The 25,759-nt window shown below is 36.8% G+C and overlaps 1 protein-coding gene across 8 annotated transcripts in view; it reads left to right on the top strand.

Moving 5' to 3' along the window:
• The first annotated feature begins 1,401 nt into the window (after positions 1-1,401).
• unc-13 overlaps positions 1,402-25,759 on the top strand; it is a 61,141-nt gene continuing 36,783 nt past the window's right edge. For 2 of the 8 annotated variants that reach the window (XM_070218137.1, XM_044395371.2), the window contains exons 1-3: positions 1,402-1,788; positions 2,331-2,461; positions 2,512-7,620. In XM_070218137.1, coding sequence (XP_070074238.1) covers positions 2,456-2,461; positions 2,512-7,620 — 5,115 coding nt within the window. In that variant the 5' untranslated portion in view covers positions 1,402-1,788; positions 2,331-2,455. Of the gene's footprint in view, positions 1,789-2,330; positions 2,462-2,511; positions 7,621-18,954; positions 19,065-19,569; positions 19,631-19,684; positions 25,608-25,759 lie in introns of those variants that run through there. The other 6 variants (XR_011419578.1, XM_070218133.1, XM_044395370.2 and 3 more) reach the window with 5 other exon arrangements.

The following is a 25,759-nucleotide window of genomic DNA, read 5'->3' as shown; positions in this document are numbered from 1 at the left end:
GTCAAAGTTGGCGCAAATAACGGGACCATGGAAAATAACGGTAAAAACTGCTTTTCTTAAATATCTTCGAATATAATGACTTAATCAAAAAGCTAGCTAGGAGAAATGAAAGCTATTAAATAAATGAGTTTTTTATGTTTTGTACATTTTTTCTGTAAAACTAATAGTTTTCGTTAAAAACGCTAAATAAGAATATTTTTCACAATGTTTGAAAATAAAAAACCGTTGGAGCACACTTGCGTCATTTTGCCCGATATATCGCACGAAAGCTTCATGTTGTATCGGTGTGTCAAAATTTATATCGATGTCTCTCGATGTATTAGCGATGATACTACCTAAGCACGAGAATGGCATTACATTTTTTAGGAAGAGCATTTCAGTTCTCGTAGTTAAATATAACATTTAGAAAACAAAATAAAATACAAATTATACAACGGAAATAAAATGTATTAACAAAAAATACATATAAATCATTTATAAAGTCGCAGGCAAAAATTTTTTTAAACAAAAATCGCCTTTCATTCAGGTCATCCGTTCCATTTCTTTTTTTCGAGGAGCATGAACACGATACATCGTATAAAATGGCTAAATAGGTCCATCACTAGAGTAGAAGGTAAAATGCTGTTATCGACTAATCGAAAACTATCTGTCGCCATTTTAAGGCGGGATATTGCAGTATTTTAAAATGTTCACACCCAATTTAAAATACTTATTTTAGTTTTTCCTCGAAAACCTTTATGTTGACGAAGAAAATGATTAATACACAAAAGATCCGTTTTATAAATATCATCTGTTTTTGTCTAAAACATTTTTTGATTTTTCATTTATTTTCCGAAAAAAACTGCAAAAAACCGAAAATTTTATGATTTTTACCGTTATTTTTCAAGATCCCGTTATTTGCGCCAACTTTGGCTATTTTTCCCGTAATCAGGACCCAAAAACACGTCAATATGGAAAGTTTGAAAAAAATTGGGGGTAGGAGCTAAACGGAAGTTTATCCCCGCGGCCCAAAGAATAAAATATTGTATCTTTGGCTGTGTATGTATGTTATAAATGGAAATTATAAATGGAAGGAAACCCCTAAAAACCAAAGGAAAACTGCCTGTAGGGGTTGCGGAAAATTTAAAGCTTTCCACCCAGGTCGGCTCAACATCTTGTAATATTTTAAAATTGCCGGCAGTTGAGTATCGCGGTGGAAAAAAGTTCCAGTTGCCTCTCGCTTACTCCTATGCTTAGCTAGCAGTTTTCATCGTACTGAGTACTAGGCTTAAGTATTGTTACTGTTGCAAAAGTATATTACTTTCAACTACTATGGCTGTATTCACCACACGATGTTTCTTGTGTGGTGACATTGGTATTCTCTATTTGATTTGCGCATGTTCAGTAATTTTTATTGAATTGGAATTATACAATACAAAATAACCATTTTTCAGTTACTGTGTACTAAATCAACGAGAAGTAAAACGTACTTTAAAGTAATCGGAATATATTAACAATATTACCGACATATGAAATGGAAATTTTGATTAATCGAAATGTGATTGACAAGTGGGGAACCACAAAGATTAAAAAGATTAAGATTGCCAGAGGAATTAAAATGGTTTATCTTCCTACTAGGAACAAGTACAATTAGTATTGCATTTTATTAAATAGTGCAGCCTAAAAATATGCTGTTGAATCACACACTTTACATATGTACTTATGTATGTATGTTTTTCAAGCCGAGTGCACATGTAGAAAAGCCTTTTTGTATGTAAATACATATACATACAAGAACATATGTTATTAGTAAGTTTAGAAGTGAAACTTTCAAACGTACATACAAAAGATAGATTTAAATTTGATTACTTGAAATCTGCGTATAAGGAGGCGTAACGAACCAACATACCATATATGTATGGATGACTGTATGCATGTACATATGTTAATTGTGTGCCAAGGTCTTCTGAGGATATCGGTCGTTCTTAAAAAATTATTGCATTTTCAAAACATACATATGTATGTAAATATTAGAAGTAGAAATACTTTATAGATTAATTTGCGGTGACAGCAACCATCCAGTTACTAAAGAAAACAATACCTTGATTTACAAAAACTATTTAGATTTCACCAATAATTTTTTATTCTACCAAAACAGTTAGAGCCATGCCTTTTTACGGACGAAAGCGGGCGTGTCGAAAATGCTGGCGCGTTAATCGCTATTTTTTAAATAAGTTTTTATAAGTTTGGGGCAAACAAAAATATATTTTTTATTGTACAACCCTTTTCTTCTTGTGGAACGGAATTTACATATGTGTGCATATTAACCATGTTTTAAAATATTATTTAAGGTCTTGCTCTTCTCTGATGTCCGGCCGACGCTACAATGCCACAATATTACTGCAAGAGTATTAAACAATATCACGTAGAAGAAATAAATTCTAGATAACAGTGCAGGGAATTAAAATCTTAAAACATGACGGTAATTGTTTCTCACTAGATTTGTTCATAACTAATTAGTCTTCTTTTTAGCACTACGCAAGGCATGATTACTTTCATAATACCCAAAACGGTGCCTTATCCTCAGACACCGGCCGATCAACTTATAGTCATATTCCTTACGGAGCACAGAATAGCGGAGAATATTATAGCGAGCAGTACGATCTAAGCAATCAAGGACCAGACGTATATAGTAGTGAGTGCCAGCTCACCAGTGATAAAGTACCTACAACCGTAGATAAAAGCAACAACAGTTATGGCTACGACTACTTAGAATGCTATGACGCGCAGGAACAGCGGGATGGTGAATCGGAATCTGTCGACAATTGGAACGAAAATAATACGGTTGTCGCCGTTCAATATGGGTTTGAATATGCAAGTCAAAAATGTACCTCATCGAAATTATTGCCTAAGCTGCCAGTCAATAAGAATGGGAGCGGATCATCAAAACCAAGTGCCACTCAAATGGATATGAAGTTTAAAGCGGAAGGTATGTGCGTAGAGAGAGACCAACGCTATGGTGTCTGCATGGCCACAGCAGACGAATATGACCGTCGTCCTTTGCCTGTTGACTACCAGAATATCTATGCCAATAATCTCAATGGATATGCTGGTTTTGCCTACTCATCGACATTCCTAAACAATGCAGTGCCAGCGGCGCCATCGCGTGCTTTACCGCAAACTGCGCGGTCAACTTTTTATTTAAGTCAAGATGTATTTGGATTAAATGCAGATGCGGCTCAGATGGAGGAACTGTCCCAGTGCGGCTTTGGGATGGATCAAACTACTGCGACGGGCTCAGGATCTAATACATATGATGTTTTGGAAAATATGTCAAGGCCATACACTTCTATGTTACCGTTAGATTACAGTGATTACCAAGAATGTTATTACAACACCGACAATCTTTCAACATATAGCGACACACCGCCGTCAAACAATTCACAGCTCAAGCTGCAAAAGCAAAGGAAGATTTCACTGATGATGGCGATGACTACAGCTTCCGTGATAGCATCTGGTGAGACTAGAGTGGCAGTTCACACAAAGCCTTCTAAGAAACCTAATGAAATCCAAACAGACTCCATACTAGGAAGCAGCATCCGTACCAACGCTGCTACAAGAGCTTCAGATATGTTTTTGGAGCCGGAATGCTGTGGTGGAATAGTCACCCTAGGTGGCTGTAGTGCCGTAACAAGCACTCCCCCTGCTGCTATGGTTACAATTTCAAAGACTAGAAAATTGCCAAAGGTTCTACCAACGCCACAGTACAAATCATCGCTTCATACAAATACCACAGCCACCGATGCATTAAGTTCCCCATTATACTCTTCAGATCCTATAGCAGAGAAAAGTCATCGGCCCAAGCAGCTGCCAAAGCTGCCAACATCCTCATCGCAGACCAAAACATATTCAATGCCCAATTCGAATTTGACAACGTATCCTGCCCCAGATGCATTATCATTAAATTCGTTAGAGCAGAAATCGGCATCACCTCCATCGCCAACAACCAAAACAGTAACAACAACCTCATACCCGTCTTTAGGAACTTCTAATGAAGCCAGCCACAAAACATTTGTCTATCCTTATGATAGTACAGAACCAAATGAAGTATTTTCGATTAAATCCATCGATGCGAATCCCACGCCGTCATGGACCCCATCACCTCCAATACAATCAAAACAATGTCTTACTCCGCCTGTGGAGCTCCCCCACAGTGTTATTGAACAGAACTCACCAACATGTCACTTGCCTGAAATCGACAAAGCCAAATCAGACATTAAGCCAGACCCAGACCTACATGAAAATTTTATCGAATCGATTTTAGAAAGTAAAAAGTCACCCGAGCCATTTAGCGAGCCTGAATCAGCCTTATTTAACATATCTGAGTATCTGAAGCCTTATACATTAGACATAATTGCTTTTTCCGGAGAAAAAGAAAATCATATCACCAACGCTGCCAGTACATCAACCACAACACATCCCTGCTACGGCGATGGGGAGCTCAGTGGTGAATTGAGCAAATGGAAATCGACTGAGCCATTAGGTGACAACCATCTATTTCCATATTCTAACACGTGGGCGACCAGCTGTGTCAATTATCAACATTCAGAGGTTGAATCGGATGGAAATATTCCAACTCAACCGTACACATGCACGACTCAAGCTGAATCAATATTGTCACCGTTAAGGAGCTCCAATCCTCCTCTCTCCATATTTTCGAACTTTACTTCCGATAATATAAAGGAAGCAATATTGTTTTCAACAACAAGTTCTCCTCCCGACAAAGACACAACTGTTGATGGTAGTCCCTCTAACAACGCGTTCGCAACAACTGTTTACTCAAATAATCACGAAGTGGTGCCAGTTACCACAAGCCAAAACGCTACACCGTCGCCATCAACCTTAACGTTAAGGTCTCCATCATCATTAGCTCCAGTTCTATCTTACACGGATTACATGAAGCAATTTGAGTTACCCGATTTGCCTCAGCCGATTATGGACCTATCAGAAAATAACCCTGTTACTCCAAGTGTTTCTAATGATGTTACCATTAATACTGCAACTAATGCTGAAGTTTTTGCACCTTGCAAAGAGTTGGATGTTGCAAGTAAATGTAGTAAGCCACCCTTGCATTTCAGTGAACTTTTCGTTGCATATAACGCCCCCAGCTTTCCGATTGAGAATCAAGAATCTCCCATAAACGATCGAATTGACAATTCATCTGATAATGTAACCGTAGCCTCAGTACCAATTACCACCATAGTATGTTCAGTAGACCCTCCGAATCGATCTAACTTTATGCCAGAGGCTGAGGCAATAGAGAACCATGCTGTAGCATTCGATGATAGTTTTTACGATAGTTTTAATGTTGACATAATAGAACTGACGTCAACCGTTGCAAACATTGAACCAGAAAATAGTTTGAACAACGTACCAATTTCAAAAATGGATAACAGTATGATCATCAATAATAAGTCGTCGATTGAATTCGATACTGAAAAGGTCGTGGATACAACAGACATGAATCAGAATTTGAGCTCAGGACAAGGTGGCTATTATAAGCCATCTCAAACACAACAGAAGGCAAATGTGGTTGCATCTGCAGCAACAAGTGTCCTTGGCGGAATTTCAAAAGGTTTAAAAGGAGGACTGGATGGCGTTTTCAGTGGTGTCAGTTCAACAGTTGAAGTCACCCAAACGACTAATACCACTAAAAAAGGTTTTGGCTTTAATTTGGCTTCTAAGCTTGTACCAAGTGTAGGTGGATTGCTTTCAAGTTCAAGTTCCAACTCTAGCAAACAACAACAAACACAAGCCCTAAGAGTAGAAACGGCTTCTACTTTTATAATGACATCAGCAGAAATTGCTTCTAGCGATAGCATTACTTATGTGACGACGACGTCTCCATCATGTCTTTATACGAATACAGAGGACAATTTATACGTGGCGACAGTTTCAAACACCTCGGAGGTGGATCATTTTTACAATGAAGCAGTAATACAAACCAATTCGGCATTAGAAGGAAATATTTGTGACAATTACGATGAATGCTATGATGAGATGATTTTAACTGATAAAACAATGAGTGTAGGGATGCTTGACCGTGAATCTGAGTATGGCTTAATAGAAAATCCTTATTCGTATCACGTATCAGGCGAAGGACAGGGTGACACTATAAACGCATATAATACATCACAGAAGGAAATTCCAATTGAATCGGGTTTTGGCATAGAACAATCAAAAATAAAAAGTGTACCAACGCATTTTCAGGAGTCCACTACAAAAAAAGGAGGTACGACATCGGGTGGAATGTTTGGATCAATTTTAGGAAAAGCTGCCGCAGCTGTTCAATCAGCAACGCACGCAGTCAATCAAGGCGCGTCGTCAGTAGCATCTGTCGTGGCACAAAAACCATCAGTGTTACCCACAACGCACAATGTACGTGACTTGTCTACTACATCCTCGCCTAATGCGATGAAACGTGATTCGGATATGAGTTCAGTTGGTTTCAAAGCAATGAATATCGATTACAGTTATCAACTGACCAATGAAGAGTCTCTGTCAAGCCATTACGCAAATACTGGCGATGATTATGAGAATAGTAATATCAAAATGCATGAATATGACACATATACAGATAATAAGGCATTCACTAATTACCATTCAAATGGTAATCAGAGCCAGTTTAAAGATGACACGGTGATTTCCGGGCAACATAAAGTCATTGGTAATGGTACAAAAATATTACCGACGGTGCCGCCAGCAGGATCCACCGGCAAAAAACTGCCCACAGTCAATGGTAAATCGGGATTATTAATTAAACAGATGCCGACGGAGATATATGACGATGAGTCAGAACTAGATGAGTTAGATGTCAGTCCATCAATCGGCAAGGAACCGAGTTATCGCATTGATAGTGAGCAGGATGATTACTACATGGATCTTCAGCAGACGACACCGTCGAATCAGCCAAATGGTTATTATGAACACGTCAATAATGGTTATGACTATCGAGAGGATTACTTTAACGAGGAGGATGAATATAAGTACCTCGAGCAGCAGAGAGAGCAGGAGCAACAACATCAACCGAAAGACAAAAAATATTTAAAGCAGACTAAAGGTGTGCTATCGACCACTCAACCACAATCCTCATTAGATTTCATTGACGAAGGACAGGCCGACGATTTTATTTACGAGAACTATCACAGTGAAGAAGACAGCGGCAATTATCTAGATGAAAGCTCCAGTGGTAGCGTTGGTCCCATCGAAGGGCGACACTTTAAATTGGACTCAAATGGAGAGGCATCGTTGACTTTAATCAGCAATCAAATGAAGGGCGAAACCCTTACAAATAATTCTCTTCACAAGCATGACACGGTTATCGGTGAATCAACGTCAAATCTTACGGGATTTATTAATGAAAAAATATGTCCAGACCTCGACGAAGGAGATGAAGACATAAATGACCAGCTTTCTGACCTTACTAACTTAAATAAACTATTGCCGCAGAAGAAGAAACCGCTGTTGAGAGGAGAAACTGAAGAAGTCGTTGGTGGTCACATGCAGATGATACGACAACCGGAAATCACAGCTAGGCAACGATGGCATTGGGCGTATAACAAAATAATCATGCAGCTTAATGTAAGTACATATTCAATATTTTTTTATACATTTATAAGCTTGTTATACCCGTTACTCGTAGAGTAAAAGGGTATATTGTATTCGTGCAAAAGTATGTAACAGCTAGAAGGAAGCGATTCCGACCCAATAAAGTATATATATTCTTGATCAGGGTCACTAGCCGAGTCGATCTAGCCATGTCCGTCTGTCTGCCTGTCTGACTGTCTGTCTGTCTATCTGTCTGTCTCTCTGTCTGTCTACCTGTCTGTCCGTCCGTATGAACCCTGAAATTTCGGAAACTACAAAAGCTAGAAGGTTGTGATTTTTCACACACATTTTTGGACTTCCTATGCAGCGCAAGTTTATTTCAGCCCAGCGCCACGCCCCCTCTAACGCCCACAATCGCCCACTATCGATTTTAAAATGTGTCTGGCAACCACACCTTTAAAGATTTCCGAGAATTATAAATGCAATTTTGATGTATATATTTATACCAGCGGTCGGCAGCGCCCTATTAAGTGAGCATAGGGTTTTGTTCTGCCCAGCCTCTGCTCTCTGATGATCTGCCCAGTGCAATTTACTCATACAAATATTAAAGAAAATGTTATTGTATGTATATATCTTTTTATACCCGTTACTCGTAGAGTAAAAGGGTATACTAGATTCGTGCAAAAGTATGTAACAGGTAGAAGGAAGCGTTTCCGACCCCATAAAGTATATATATTCTTGATCAGGATCGCTAGCCGAGTCGATCTAGCCATGTCCGTCTGTCCGTCTGTCTGTCCGTCTGTCTGTCTGTCTGTCTGTCTGTCCGTATGAACGCTGAGATCTCGGAAACTATAAAAGCTAGAAGATTGGCATTTTGCACGCAGATTCTAGGAGCTCCTACGCAGCGCAAGTTTGTTTCAAAAAGGTGCCACGCCCCCTCTAACGCCCACAAGCCCCCTCTAACGCCCACAGTTTTGAAGCTATTATGAAAATAGTAACTGATATGTATTCGCTTCGTCAATACCTATCGATTGGCCAAGTAAAAAATTGCCACGCCCACTCTAACGCCCACAAACCCAATAAACGCCTTAACCCGGCCAGCGCCTACATTTCCGCCTTTCATGCCCAATAGTACCAATATCTGGCGGTAGATGAAGCAATACAATATACACTAGCGCCATCTAGGAAATGGCATTGGAAAAAATCTGCCTTTTTTTCTGTGGTCACTCTAATTCACATTATGTTAATGCAAATTTTAAATTATTTGAAATGCGGCGCGCATTTTGTCTCTTTTTCTCGTATACGTTTTTTACAAGTGCTTTCACCTGCGCTAGAGAGAGACGGAAGATGTGCTAGGCAGAATTGAAAGTTCTAGAAAGCGTCTTCTAGAAAGAGATCCCTGGGTAAAAATCGAGCGGCGAAAAACATTTAAGAAGGCATATTTCTATTAAGTTGTTTAGCTGAGTAATGGGTATCTAATAGTCGAGGCACTCGACTATAGCGTTCTCTCTTGTTTTTTATTAAGTTTACATATAAATTATACCCTGCAGGAAAAATGCGAACTAGTCTGAAAAACAACTAGTTATACAACTGATATAAAGCAACCGGAATTTGTCTGAATGCATTTGGACTACACAGGGTCTAAGAAATTTGTGCTAGTCGAAAAAATGATTAATACAAAACTAGTAAAAAAGAAACTTGTCTCGGACTAGTACCTTTCTGACAAAAAAAACCTTAAAAATATTTAACTGGTAGAACAAATACATGTTAAAGTATAGTTAAAAGGCAACTGGAATTTAACTAGTTGCAAATGAAACACATATGATCCAAAAATATAGCCTAGAGTGTAAATGTCTTGGGAAATTTAGCACTAAACAAATCAAACACTCGAGGTCCTCGGTTCAATCCCCAGTCTCTGTACATTTTTTTTTGTTTGCTTGGTGATGCTTTAAACTTTGTTTAATCTGTCCGAGGCAATATATATGTGAAAAATCACTGTTTTTAAATTATGTCACACTAAAATTCATAAACGTTGTTAGGGCATTACAAAATGTGATGCGTGTATGGCTCAATCAGTTAGTGTGTCTACAAATCCAAAGGTCCCGGGTTCAAGTCCTAGAGAGGGCGACTTGCCTCAAAAAAAGTAAGTTTGTTTGAATTCCATTTAATTATCATTTACTGTATTTGATTACATAATAATTATCAGAAATTCTCTAAGGACCGCGCCTATTAATTGGATACTAAATTAGGAGAGCGTCAAGTTAGGCATCGTCAAGTACTAGTGAAATTCAATCACTTGATGGTTTACAGATTAATTTTTAGTTTTTTCGTGAAAATATTTTTTTAGTGTAGTTTAACAGCTGTAACCATAAATTGGTTAACAGTCACTAGTGCAAAACTAGTACCAAATTGACTAGTTGTTTCCGACGACAAGCATATGAAAAATGGACCACTTCGTTACAAGGAAATGGACATAACTTGAACTAGTTAACCTTCTTGCCCCGACTAGTATTTTAATAGTCCAAAAGTGATTCCGTTTCCTGCAGGGATACAACTTGAAACACAGATATTACAGTAAATATCCATATCTATCGCTACAACCTCAATCTACTTGTAGATTAAAAGGGTTTACAATTAAAGCATCCTTGAAGGGGTCCTTGCCTACTTGGATAAATCACAGACAAACACAAAGTCGAAGAAAAAGAGTCACATCCCAGTTTAGAAGAGAATACAATTAAAACCAACGAAGCTATAATATGTTTCCTTTTCATTTCCCATTAATTTTCCGATCGTTCCAATGGCAGCGAAATGATTCGTCCTATTTTGATCAAATTAAATTCGAAATTCAGAAGTTGTTCCCAAGCGTAGTAGGTTAGATGCCAAAAAACCCCGAAGCTTTAATTTTGAAAACATATTTTTCCGATTACCCCTGTGGAAGCTATATGATATAGTTGTCCAAACTGTGTGATTTCAATAACATCCATTAATTTTTGTATCCGATACTATCGTCTAATTTATTGGTGCCTAAGAGTTTGAACACTTTTAGAGTAGTCGTGCGATCCTGCTGAAGACTTTTGGGAAAGTTTCCTCCTGATAGCTTTACAACTGAGAGACTAGTTAGCGTAAGAACGGACGGACATGGCTGGATCGACTCGTCTTGTTATGCTGATAAAAAAATATATATATTTTTAGGTTCTCCTTTACTGCGTTTGCAAACTCATAAAACACTCTGCAAGAATGATTTTTTTGAATTTTTTTTTAACCTAATCAAAGTTTGGAATGTTTCTTCACCTCTAATTTATTTTGAAATTGGTTAAGACAGTAACGACTATAGAACTCGTTCTTTTTATAGCCGTTACTTGTAGAGTAAAGGGTATATTGTATTCGTGCAAAAGTATGTAACAGGAAGAAGAAAGCGTTTCCGACCCTATAAAGTATATATATTCTTGATCAGGGTCAATAGCCGAGTCGATCTAGCCATGTCTGTCTGTCCGTCTGTATAAACGCTGAGATCTCGGAAACTACAAAAGCTAGAAGGTTGGGACTATTCACATATATTCTTGGGCTTCCTACGCAGCACAAGTTTTTTTCGGACTATCCATTAAAAAGTTATGAGCAAAAAGTTAGATGGCCAACAGATGGCGCTGACGTCTGAGTAGCGGGTATCAGATAGTCGAAATACTCGACTATAGTGTTATCTCTTGTTGTATATGGGCACTTCCAAAAAAAAGTCCACCAAGCCAAAAACCTTGAAACTTGAATAAAACATATTTCCACATGATTTTGCCTCGATATTAGTTTCTAATTAGTTGGATACTGAGCTTAACTACAAATTTGGAGTATAGTTTGATTATTTTTATGACAAACCCCACCAATATACGCAAAAATCAGTTTTTGGCTATTTTTTTGTTATTTTTTGGACCTGTCTTCTGTTGTTAATTTATCCTATAGGAATGCTAATATGTGACATTTTTCTGTACAAAATGCTTCATTCACATACTAAACTATTAAGTTAAAAGCAAAACATCCAGCAATTGAGAGATAGAGGTAAAGAAATCCGCTTTACAAAACAGTCGGAAAAAATGTCCCGAGCGACATGTCCCGAGCGAATGTGGTTGAAACTGCATAAAAAAAAACGGCAAAGAATTTTTGAGTAAAACAAAAGCATTTCACAGCGAAATGTTTGAAAAAAAAAAATCGCATTCAAATATTCCATCAGAATTCGCTAATTTCTGGTGTTGTATGAACTTCCCCGAAATCCACTTCTATTTTTGTCCCGAGCGAATACGGCAGTTTTTTACCGATATCTTAAAAACTAAAAGTGGTACAAAATCAAGATTTTTACCAAAAATAGAGCTTGGGAAGAGTGAAAAGAAAAGCCCATAATTAAAATTAAAATCCATTGTTTTACAATTTTTTTTTCAACTTTAAAGGTGTGCAAATGTCCCAAACGACATTTTGGAAGTGCCCATATCTAAATGTGGGCAATCAAATACTTGAATATGCAAGAGGGCACGTAAATGTAAATTTGTTTACCCGCATTGGCAGAAACATAAGGTAACATGATAGCATGGTAGAGGCCGAATTGAAATATTTATTTAAACCGAATACCCGCAGTTGTTATAAAGTTGTTTCAACTTTTTTATCTAGTAATAACATAATAACTTTTAACTGGAAATATCAGCATTAATATTTATGTACACTTTTTAGAAAATTATGAAAAATTTCAATTAATTAATAGGGTAAATAAAATTAATTATTATATACATAAATTACAATAAAATGCAATGTTTTTTGTATATAACTCTTGTAAATGTTAAGTACCAGGTATCAATGTATTCTACCATTGCGTTTACACTGCATAGAATATATATTTCCGTGAGGGCTTCGGGCGAGATATATTTCTTTTCAGTTGTGCGACTAGTTAACAGCAAAATTTCGATGAACTTTTTATATGAGAAGTTCCGCCAAGGATCGACATCTTTCATGTGCGATATACGGAATCAGGACTATCCGATATACCTAAACCCAAATAATTTAGAACGTAGTCAATCCACTGCAGAACGTACGCGTAAGCTTAGCATTCTTTTAAAATATCAAACGGAAGTTCTTAATGTAAGTTTCGTTTTCGGGACATCAACTGAGTTAGGTGGGTAAGAATTTCTCAATTACGCATATGAAAAATTGATTTTCTTCAAACTCGGCTATCTTTTAGAGTTGGCCTTGGTTATACTCTGTGATTAAAAAAATTTTTTTTTTATGTTTTAACAAGATGGCTTAAAAAGAGAATATATTTAGTAGAAAAAATCTAATAGGCATGGCTTGATTGTTTAGGCAGGTTATGCTGATGAAAAATATATGTAGATTATAGATTCAGACTTTGAAGATTTTTTTGAACGAGCACAAGAAAAAATACGTTTTTATAACGTATAAATTATAAAACTAATTTCGGTTTTTAGACGTGTATTTTTTACGAAGCCATTTATGCCACAATTTTTGCGTTTTTTCCAACTTTTTCAACTTTTACAATTTGTAGCTTCCAAAATAATGAATGGATCTCAATGCTGTGTATAAGTGTATTTTTTACGAAGCCATTTATGCCACAATTTTTGCGTTTTTTCCAACTTTTTCAACTTTTACAATTTGTAGCTTCCAAAATAATGAATGGATCTCAATGCTGTGTATAAGAAAGTTAGAGGGCATTACCTATAAAATGAGTCTTCTTCCGAAATCGGTTAATCACAGCTCGAGTTGAAAATTAAAAAAACCGTCAAAAACGTTTATTACACTTTAAAAAAATTTGGTACCATAAAAAAAAATTGTAAGTGCCCTTTTCTTAATCAGAAAGATGTACCTTACCGGAAAATAAAGGTTTCATTAAAGTGCGTATTTTATTAATTTTTTTTTGTAAACTGGTGTAATCAGCGGAGCCCTTAAGCGACCATCTTTTGATGGGATATTGCTAAAGGCAATTAAATATGTAAAAAAAACATATTAAGGTAAAATTTGTTTTTGAAATTTTATTATACCCTTGCAGAGCGTATTATAATTTCAGTCAGATGTTTGCAACGCATTGAAGGAGACGTTTCCGACCACATAAAGTATATCAAATAAAAACACCTCTTAACGAGGTAAAAAACTAGTGACGATCGCACCTTCAACATACAAAAGTTCTGATATCAACATTTGTGACGAAAAATTATTACACTCGTCATTAAATAGACTTTCTAACATTTTCTCATTCGGCCCGCCCTAGCAGACTATTCCTTTTTCGCTTCACAGGCATTTTCTATTGCAGCGTGCCGAATGAAAAAATATTAGAAAGTCTATTTAATGACGAGTGTAATAATTTTTCGACACAAATGTTGATATCAGAACTTTTGTATGTTGAAGGTGCGATCGTCACTAGTTTTTTACCTCGTTAAGAGGTGTTTTTATTTGATATCAGAAGTTTTTGTTTGTTTACATTTGCTCTCATAGGAGCTAATATATACATTTAAATTTAAATTGGTCAATCATAATTTGTAAGCCATTGTATTTAAACAAATTAAGTTAAAAAGTATTTCAAAATACCTTTTAAACGAGGTATGGCACATGTCTGTACCTTTAGTAGTGTAGAACTTACAAACTAACGAAATTTAGCCATTTTTAGCTTTTTTCCCGCTAAAGTAGCGGCTTTTTCCAAAAGTCGTAGAACAAAAGATTCCTATATGGAACTCTTAAGTGCAAATTTACTGATTCCATTCCCTAAAATACAGTTCGGATACCCTCACACAAAATTCAATACTCAGGAAGCTTTAGTTGTTCGAGCTGCCAAAAGTGGCTATTTTCGTATAAAAATAACTTTTAAACGTGACTTTTTACAGTAATGTGTTATATACCAAAATTTAAGGAATCTCAAGGGGTATACAGTTTAAAGTTTTCAAGGAAATCGTTAGAGCCGTTTTTGAGAAAAATAAAAAAAAGCTAAAAAAAAGTTTTAAAAAATTGTCTTTTGTTCATATCTTTTTAATTATTACATTTACACAAATTGCATATAGAAGGCGTTTATAGCATTTAAAAATACCTTTCAAACAAGATGCAGCACAAGTCTGTAGCTTTAGTAGTATAGAAGTTACGGTTTTCCGAATTTTAGCTATTTATAGCTGTTTTCCCGCTAAACTAGCGAGTTTTTCCAAAAGTGGTAGAACAAAAGTTTTTTATATCGATAGGATGAACGTCATATTAAATTTTCAAAACTTAAGAAACATGTTTTGGACAAACTGACAAACTGACAAACTGACAAAGTGACAAACTGACAAACTGACAAACAGAATTAAATTTTCATTTTGGGAAGAAGAAGGAAATCTTATTTTGGCTATAACTTTTGAACTGAGCGTCGGATTTTGACAAATGACCCCTCATTCGACGGGTATTTTCAAAGGGAATACAACTAAAACATTGCGATGGGGCATTTATCCCCACCGGCCCCAACAGCTCCAAATTTCGAAATTTTCACTTTTTCACTTTCACCGCTCTCTCTCCCAAGCCAATTGATTTTCTTAAAGTCTTGGTATGCAATCCTTTAAGTTTTTGCAATACCTTTCGATTGGTGTATTACTCATTACGATCGGACTATCACAGCAGATTTTCAATTTTGCGGCTATATAATAGTAGTCGCCTTCGCACACTCTCCTGGTGCGCTTCGTCACTACATGGACTGCCGTCCATAGTGATATATTCTTGATCAGCATCAATAGCCGAGTCCATCTAGCCATGTCTGTCTGTCCGTTTCTATGCGAACTAGTCCCTCAGTTTTTATGCTATCGCGATGAAACTTTTCCAAAAGTCTTCTTTCTATTGCAGGTAGTACATATGTCGGAACGAGCCGGATCGGACCACTATATCTTATGGCTCCCACATCATATGTACTACCTGCAATAGATTATAATTTCAGTCAGATGTTTGCAACGCATTGAAGGAGACGTTTCCGACCACATAAAGTATATATATTCTTGATCAGCATCAATAGCCGAGTCCATCTAGCCATGTCTGTCTGTCCGTTTCTATGCGAACTAGTCCCTCAGTTTTTATGCTATCGCGATGAAACTTTTCCAAAAGTCTTCTTTCTATTGCAGGTAGTACATATGTCGGAACGAGCCGGATCGGACCACTATATCTTATGGCTCCCACATCATATGTACTACCTGCAATAGAAAGAAGACTTTCGGGAAAGTTTCATCGCGATAGCTTTAAAACTGAGAGACTAGTTCGCATAGAAACGGACAGACGGACAGACGGACATGGCTAGATGGACTCGGCTATTGGTGCTGATCAAGAATATATATACTTTATGTGGTCGGAAACGTCTCCTTCACTGCGTTGCAAACATCTGACTGAAATTATAATACCCTCTACAAGGGTATAAAAAATAATAGAAAAACCAATGTAACTTTGTAGAAAGTAGACGTTTTGATTTTTGACATTGTAAAAACAACATTTTAAGTAGGCATACCTGCAAGAGTATATGAAATTTTTAAGAAACAAATTGATTTTTTAAGAAAACAAGAAAGGAAGCTAGCTTCGGCCAGCCGAAGCTTATATACCCTTGCATATCATTCCTTACAAATCGCAACAATTTTAAATTTCGTATTGTTTTGACATTAATTTTTCTATCCTTCCCTATGGCACCTATATTATATAGCACAGTGCAACATGAAAAATGTAACCGCAATTCTGATTTCATAGGCGGAAAGAATTCATCGAAATAAGCTAAAACCCATTTGGGTTTCTCTGGCTTAGCTCGCGTTTACCTTTTATAGCGATTAAAGTTTTACATACAAAATTTATTTGTAACGGCCATATCTTGTGAACCGATTAAAATTTCACTATCAAGTCTTCAGTGATTATGTAGCTATGAACCCAAGGAACTAAATTGACAAATGACTCTTGCGCACTTAGCACCTAGTGCACCTAGCGCGTTAAAAAACAAATTTGCCTAATTTTTCGATTTTTAACCCGCTAAGTGTACGTCTTCGCAAGAGTCATTTGTCAATTTAGTTCCTTGAGTTCATAGCTACATAATCACTGAAGACTTGATAGTGAAATTTTAATCGGTTCACAAGATATGGCCGTTACAAATAAATTTTGTATGTAAAACTTTAATCGCTATAAAAGGTAAACGCGAGCTAAGCCAGAGAAACCCAAATGGGTTTTAGCTTATTTCGATGAATTCTTTCCGCCTATGAAATCAGAATTGCGGTTACATTTTATAACCCTAAAAATGTTGCACAGTGTAGTCATCCGATTTTTGTTAAGTTCCGAAATATTAAAAAAAAACATATCCTAGAGTAGAAGAGAATACAATAAAAATCAACGGAGCTATAATTTGTTTCCAGTTAATTTCCCATTAATTTTTCGATCGTTCCTATGGCAGCTATATAATATATAGTCGTCCGATTTTTAAAAAATTTTATTCCAAATTCGGAAATATTTAAAAAACGAGAACCAATATTGATTAAAATAAAATAGACTAAACAAGAAAGGAAGCTAGCTTCGGCCAGCCGAAGCTTACATACCCTTGCAGATCATTCCTATTAATTAACAAATCGCTAAAATGTTTAATTTTCAATTATTTCTCATTACTTTTCCGAGCGTTCCTATGGCAGCTATATGTTATAGTAGTTCAATTTTGATAAAATTAAAACCGAAATTCGAAAATATTTATAAAGAGTCATATCCTAGAGTAGAGGAGAATACAATAAAAACCAACGAAGCAATAATTTTTTTCCTATTAATTTGCATTTAATTTTCCGACCGTTCCTATGGCAGCTATATGATATAGTGTCCCGATTTTTTCTAAATTTTATTCGAAATTCATAAATATTTAAAAAATAACATTCCCAAGAGTAGAAGTTAAAATTCAAATTCAAAAAAACACCAAAGTTAGAATTAAAAAAAAATTTTTTTTTTGATTGTTCCTATGGCAGCTATATGAAATAGTCGTCCGATTTTTTAAATATTTTATTCGAAATTCGGATATATTTAAAAAATAACATTTCCAAGAGTAGAAGGTTTTATTTCAGAAAACACCGAATCTATAATTTTTTTAACTTTTCCTTCCTATGGGAGCTATAAGACATAGTTGTCCGATCCGGTCGGTTCCGACTTATATACTACTTGCAATAGAAAGAAGACTTTTGGGAAAGTTTTAAGCCGATAGCTTCAAAACTGAGAGACTAGTTTGCGTAGAAACGGACAGACAGACGGACAGGCGGACAGACGGACATGGCTAGATACACTCGGCTATTGGTGCTGATCAAGAATATATATACTTTATGTGGTCGGAAACGTCTCCTTCACTGCGTTGCAAACATCTGAGTGAAATTATAATACCCTCTACAAGGGTATAACAAGAGAGAACGCTATAGTCGGGTGCCCCGACTAGCAGATAACCGTTACTCAGCTAAAGGAAGTGCGAGGAAGACAAAAATATAATAAACAATTATGGCATTTTTATACCCTTGCAGAGGGTATTATGATTTCAGTCAGAAGTTTGCAACGCAGTGAAGGAGACGTTTCCGACCCCAGTTTCTATTATTTTTTCCAAGGCTAAAAAATGAATTACTTTTTTTTTGGGACTTAAAATTTTTTTTAAAATCTCTTGCTTGTTGTAAAATAAGCTACTAGAATACAAATAAAAAAAATTATATTCAAATTTATACCAGCTTTCATTTGTGAGATAATTAGAAAAAAGCAAGCCCTACCAAAACGTTTATATTATTTTTGCCACCAGCGTAGTTCCTAGTTGTTATGGATTGGTCAGATTTAACAATTAAATATTTTATTTTACATAGTTTTTTTGTGTGTACGTAAAATTCATTTACCTACTCTTTAATGGCTGAGAAAGCTTTTCAAACGTAAACAAACAAAGCTGAACTGTTGGCGTTCCAGAAATCTCTTCCAATTTAATTTATTTGTAGGTATTTGAAATTCCTTTGAAATTGATTTCTTGAAGTCTACAAGGACCCGCACTGAAATGGGAGAATGGGGAGTGAAATTAATCACTAAAATTGGTTCGGGTCATATCTTAAACAAATAAACTACTGATTCACGTAAAACTGCCACAGTCTGTAGAGTTACCACTCGTGCTTTTTTTAATACGATTTAAAAATACGATTAGTACGCTTTCAACTTCTAAGCATTACAATGGCTTTAAGAGCGTTTATTCAGAAATGGTCAGGGCATGCGCAGAACAAAGCCAAAATATTCTCTTAAACTGTCGCTTTCGTACTCAGACTTGTCATTTTTTGTCTGTATACATAAGCTTTTCCAAGGTGGATGTGTATGTACTAAAAACTAAAGTTTTTAGTGTGTAAGCGTTAACCGCACAAATGCTCTAGCTGCATGAAAACGAAGCTAGGCGCAACAAAGAAGAATTTACTAAGTTGTAGTATACATTTCAACGTTTTTCAAACCACATCATTGCACAAATAACTGTGCGTAGTATTTATATACACAATTAATTGACGAAGAGAAATAAAATAATTAAAAAAATACACTTTCCCAGTTTATCAATTGCGTATACATAATTTTGTGCAAAAGAATAACTTTGCCATACTTATGGCTTTAAGAGAGTTTTGTTCTATAAAAATTAAAGTAAATTGGTGGCAGCTGCGAACGCCCTTAAATGTCTAAAATCTGGAAAAATACAAATAAAATTGAATTAACCTTTACAACTGGTAGAAAATTTAAAGTAAAAATTCCTGCTTGCAGTCAAATTTTAAGTAATCTAGCTCGCAGATTTAATTTGTTGGATTTCAAACAATTAAAGACTTCTCAAAAAAAAGTGAATGCAATTTTCACTAAGTATTCAGAAAGTGCTGTTTAACGTCACGTTTAATCGGAAGGTGTTTTCAAATATACATACATATTAAGTATTTGGAACTTGATTTAATATGTATGTATAATTGTTTTTTTACTAAACTCCAAATATTTTTTTAGGTACATATGTATATAAGCATTCAGTGTTTCAGACGCTTTCGCATTGATTATCGGATTAAACGTATGTATTTTACTAAGAGCAATAAAAACAGATTTTAAAGGCAACATTATTTAGGTAAAACAACATTTGAGAACTGATTTTAAAAAAAGCCATTCAAAACAATATGATGAACAACTCCCAATCTAGGGCGCCGGAGGTTCCAGAAAAAAAAAAACAGTTTCAAAAGCAGGAGCAAAAATCCAATACCGAAGAAAAGCTTATTTTCGCAGAAAACGCTCTAAAGAGCCAGATTCAAATAAAAGAACAGTTGCGACAGCAGCAACAATCAACAATGTATGCGACGTCACTCTCAAACCCTCCAGCCGCTGGATCAGTTCATACACAATTTCTTAATCAGCCAGCGGAAAGACCGGATTACTTGCTGAAGGTTAATTCCCACCAACTTATTAACTTGACTCCAGCTCAAAAGCAACTATCGCAAATGCAACCACCGATGAGCAAGTCGCCGATAGGCTTGGGTGCCTCTTATTCTAACTATCCAAATACCAATGGCAGCATGGTATCGATAAAAAGTGAACAACAGTTGTGTCAAATATACAATTCGCAACAACACTCCGATTACATAATTTCTGATTATATGGACAAAATTGCGACTCGGATTAGTTTACTCGAGACAGAGTTAAAGTTTGCTTGGCGTGCATTGGACTTGCTTTCTACAGAGTACGGAAAGATTTGGGTTCGTTTGGAGAAGCTTGAAAACATATCGATAGAGCAGCAGTCTGTGGTTAGTAATCTTATGGACCTTATTGGAGCGGCAAATCAAGAACAGCAGCAAAATAATATCGAAGGACTAGAATATTCTTCATTTCCGGATGAAGATCAGTTGCTACCATTGGTAATAGAAGATACTCTGGGTATAGACATGGTTTTAGGGGCCGAACAATCTGATCAGGACTATGATAAAGAACTGAATTATGCAGATCATAATCCCTCTGTAGTAACAGAGCATGCGCAGGTTCGCGACCAGGATGTGTTTTTAAATTCAGCTTGTTCATTAGATTCTCACAATTCGTATCTTGATTTCGAAAATGCTGCTTTGAATGACGAAAGCTTGAACATTGAAAATTCAAGCAAGGAATCGAGAATTAAACTTTACTCAGATTCCAACCTTATGTTATATGAGCAGCAGCAATTTCTGGCAAATAATGCTCGTGCCGAACTAATGAAGGAATTTATAAATGGACGTAGAGTTTTAAATGAAATTTCGGCATCCTCCGGCGCATCATCCAAAATGCCCAGAAAATGTACCAAAATCTCACAATCAAGAGAAGGACTTCAAAATGACCAAACGTATGTTGATTTAGATAATGATCACATAGGACAGAACAGCAACGAACTAGATAGCCTTATTGAAGATGTTAAGTTTTTTCGTTTAGCGGCCTCTAAAACCGGAGAGGGCGGAAATCAAGTACTACCAATTGAAGACACCGGAGGAACGGAAATTGCATCTGATGCCAATGAAATGAATGAATCCTTTTACAAAAAACTTAACGAGGCATATCGTGACAATGACTTGAGTTCCGAGATATTTAAAGTTGATGCATTGTTGCATCAGTCGGAGGTTACCCACGAACAAATTGCATCAATCAGTGGCCACTCCACTTCCTCCTTGGCCTTAAGGAATCAGGAGGAAAACGGCAATACAAAAATGCTGTCATTAGATACGGCTAGGACAGGCATTGCAACGCAGTCAAACACTAATTTTGGAAAGGAGTCTAGAAAACATCGCAAAAAAAAGCATCATACAAACGAAATGGACATGATAAATAAACTGAAATGTATTCTTGCTCAAGCACAATCATCGCGGATTATAAGTGATGACACTGAGGAATTGAGTACGGATCTTTTAGATATGCGTAATCAAATTGAAGCTGGAGCCGATAAGACACAGAATGGGTTAGACAGTCTCCGATCAACAAGTAGTATCAGCTATTTTAATGATGATATCCGAGTAATATTAGATAACATAACAGAGACTTTAATAGAGGAAATAAATAAGATTCCAGGCCTTCAATCCTTAAGTGCACCACAAATTAGTCAGTTACGCAATACAGTGTGGTCAGAGGAAAAGTTTTTTCAAAAACTCAGCCAAGTCGATAAAAAATTAACTCTGCTTTTACTTAACCCCATAACTCTAACTGAAGAATTACGACGGCTTTCCATTACGAATACGAATGAAAAGTTTGTCCTAGTAATGAAAAAGTTCAATAAAAATATTGACACTTTAAAAAAATTAGTTGGCAGCTCATTAGACGATTTTAAAAAAGATAAACCGCTTGCAAATGCGACCTCGTCTCACAGCATCAATCCAACTCTCATATCAAATGTTTGTAGTTTCAGTGCACATTTGTTGAGAAATAAATCCGATCTGGATGAACAGCTAAAGATTCTCGAGACACAAGAGATTGAAATTAACCGGAAAAAGAAAATAGACCAAATTGTAAGCGGGCTTGCTGAGGAAGTGGACAAATCCTTCAACTCAGATATTGAATGCGAAACCAATTACGTTTATACGACCAACTCAAAAGATGATTACGGAAGTTCCACAAAAAATATTTACAATGAGGATGAGTACATAAAGTCTTTAAAGAAGAGTCTGGAGCGTCACAACAGCATGATTTTTCTACTCCATTTACAAAATCCTGAGAAGCACAAAGTGTCGACTGATATTAATGATGTAATAATGGATTCTAATCAAGCCAGCCTGAGTCCACCACCACCAGCTCCCAACGATTTCTCCACCTTTAATCAATTCAGTGGTGAAATAGACTTACATCAACAAAAGAATGCGAAATCTGATTCGGGCCTTTCGTCGATGAGCGGTTGGTCCCCCAATTCCCCAGTATCAGCTGGAATTCAAAACTTAAATTTTTTCTGTAATAATGTCATAGAAAAAAAAAATAGGGATACACTCCAAGCATATCCTTCATTGCCTTTAGCTGGAAGTTCAAACTTTAATAGTTTACCGGCCGGCTATGATAAAACTAATATTAGTAAACAAAACGATTATGTAATATCGGAAGAAAACTTAAACTATATTCAAGAGCTTTCTAAAAACTTACCTATTTGCTCTGCATATGAAAATAAGTCTATCTTTGAAATAAGTTCGGACTCGACCGAAGTCGAAAATTTTTCAACTGTTGACGAAATGCTAGAATGGGACCAGCTCAATGAACGGGATAAAACAAAAATTTCAAGCGAACGGTTGAATTCTACCCGTATGCCAGACCTATTGACCACCCAAATACCAAAATCTACTTCAAAGGCTACGGTAAATAAAAAATACACAAATGTGAGTCTTGGAAATGTCGAACGACCAGAAGATGTAAAGATGTCAAGGTATAGCCACGTGGAAACTTTTTTGGATCATGAAAAATTGCGGAATCAAACCAGCCGACCTTATTTGACAGATAGACTGGTATTCTATCCGTCCTCCAACTCTATTACCGATTACAATAGCAGTAATAATTTAGATTATTTAGGTCACCAGAACCAAATACGTTTTCTTAAGGAATCCGGACCCATACCAGTTCCATCCCCACAGGTTCATCTTGAGTATAATGCTAATTATTCGGAAGCGCAGGTGCCAATGCTTGTTAGCAAAAACAATTCAAATCAATCGCAGCTCAATTTCGAATCTGTAACTAGGGTCAACTCCGCTGATCCTTCTACGCATGTCAAGATACACCAACAGTTTGCATCAAGGCATTCGCCTGCTAAGCCCCCAAAGGTATGGTACAAGCTAAATACCCTTTTAACAGATAATCTAAAGCTTAAGCGTATATCGAAGTTTAATCGATCACAATCTTTACCCGGTGATGTGCAAAGTCAAGGCAATCAAAGACAGCCTCGTGGCCAGGCGGGTTCGTGTCCGTTAATTTCTCACAAGCGGCCCAATGTAAGCGGAAGCCAGGTTCAGTTATCGAAAAGATTACAAAAGCTACCGATGCGACTCATTCGAAGAGCGACAGGAGCCCCATTCGTGCGACGACTGTCTCAGCCAGACTGCGCTGTTTCATCAGATTCCGCTGCCGATGAACCCTCTTCAAGTTATACAGGTGTACAAAAAAAGTCACTTTCATCTAAGATGAATAGCCTAATGCAAAAGGCGAAGAGTTACAAACGGCACAGCTCTGTCCTGCGCCGCGGCTGTAACATGTCGGATACAGAATTAGACACGCCGGACTTTACTTCATCGGATAACGATAAAAGCTCTTCATTGGAAAGTAAAATTATGACAAATCAATACGAGGTTGATACTGATGAAGATTTTAGCCAAACCGCCTATGCCAATGAGAACAGGCTGGAATTAGGTGGTTCTACGGAGGATTTAATTGAAAGTCCACCGAATAATTTATTATTCGCTGTTGTAGGGGACCTTAAAAAGACTCAAAGTCCCATATCAACCGTGGCTGTCTCGACAGCCATTTCTCCTACTGAGCTTGCACATAGGAATGGAATTTGCAATGTGGAAAATGTTACCATTAAAATGCCAGAGATACTCTTGGAAACATCATCACAGGCTTGCCTTCAAAAACTCAACTCAGTCTATATTGACGACGTCGGCGATGAGAACATACTTAGAAACTCGGCCAACACTGATGTGAATGTTCCCACCCTAAGAATTCGTAAAACAATTGAAGAAGATGGGGATATAACATCAACTACATTCCTAACAACAGCAACCGCAACAACAACAACAACCGCAGTGACTCGTAATCTTGGTTCCAGTGGTGTTTTGTGGGTCACGCAACAGTGCCTTGACCTCCCCAACAATCCTGGCTATGGGTCGCGGGAAGATGACGATAATCGAAGTCAACATTCTGCTCGCACTCTCTCTTCCTCGCGTCGACAAAGCACTGAGGATAGCATCGACACAGACGACGAATACTTTTATTATGAGCTTCGCCAGCTAGAGGAACAGGAACAGCAACGGGCAGAACTTTCTGGACTTGCATCTGGCGAACAACGTGATGATGATGAGGTACTATTTTCACAGATAGGACAACTTCTCCAAAACGATATTAACGGAGGTGACCGATTTTGTCCTTCTAATGTCTGTAAGGATGAAGAAGGAATTATTAATTATTCCCCAAGTGAAAGTGTAAAGTTACGGATGTCTGAAGTATTTAGTGAACTGAAAAGCGTCGTTAATTTACATCCTGGCGTATGTGCTGACGCTACTGCTGAAGGGTTTGCTGTTGCAAAGCCATCAGGTGAAAAATTTGCCACAGTCAGTGACATGCATAGCGCTTGGCAGGATGTAAACGGCGATTTCCAAGCATCAGAAATAGATTCGAATGACGATGCCGAGATGGAGAGTAAAGGCGAGGGGACCGTCCCTTATCTAAATAAAAAACAGCGAAAATTGCGACGATTAAAGAAGAAAACACGTGATCGGAAAGTAAATATTTCTAACAATGCAGCCAGTTCAAGTTCGTCTTGCCTTTCTGAAATTGAATGTGAGCAAGAAGAACATAATGAACTCTTTGAGCAATGCATTCCGAAATTGGAGGCAGACAAAATAGACAAATCGACTGCTTCTAGTGAGACATCAGGACCTGACACGCCGGGAGATGTAAGCGATGTTGAGATAAGCGAAACTGAAAATGGTATGAGGGTTGACGGCAAGCCTTCAGATAATGACAATCCAGCGATTCCCTTAAATGTGAATCAAAAGTCTATATTACAATTTGATGAAGACCTTAGTTTAAAAAACCAGTCCCTGGACACCGCTCAGAATAATTCGCATTTATTGGAGAATATAACAAACGAATCAGCTTCACCTCAGAGCCTTAAAAAATTAATTAGTCAAGAATCAGATGTGGATGGATCCCAGGTGATAGGCAGCAATGGAGCAGCAGGTCTTGGCAGTAGCAAGTGGAAGTTACTAAAAACTTTAAAGGAGCGCAAGATTGAGGAAAAAAATAATCTAGATAAAATTAAAGAAGATGAAATGACCAAGGACAGGGAAAAGGTAATTAATGCGAATAGCAAATTTAATTTTAATTTTGTTTGTGTAACTATGTCATTAATTATAATGTATTTCCTTACATTTTTTGTTTTTGTTTCCAATAACGGTTAATTATTATTAATCAATTAAAGAACTTTGATTAAGGGGGTCGCCCA

The sequence above is a fragment of the Drosophila takahashii genome, chromosome 4 (genome assembly GCF_030179915.1).
Source record: "Drosophila takahashii strain IR98-3 E-12201 chromosome 4, DtakHiC1v2, whole genome shotgun sequence".
NCBI lineage: Eukaryota > Metazoa > Arthropoda > Insecta > Diptera > Drosophilidae > Drosophila > Drosophila takahashii.
Note: the sequence above shows the minus strand (reverse complement) of the source record. Positions and strands in the feature narration are given on the sequence as shown.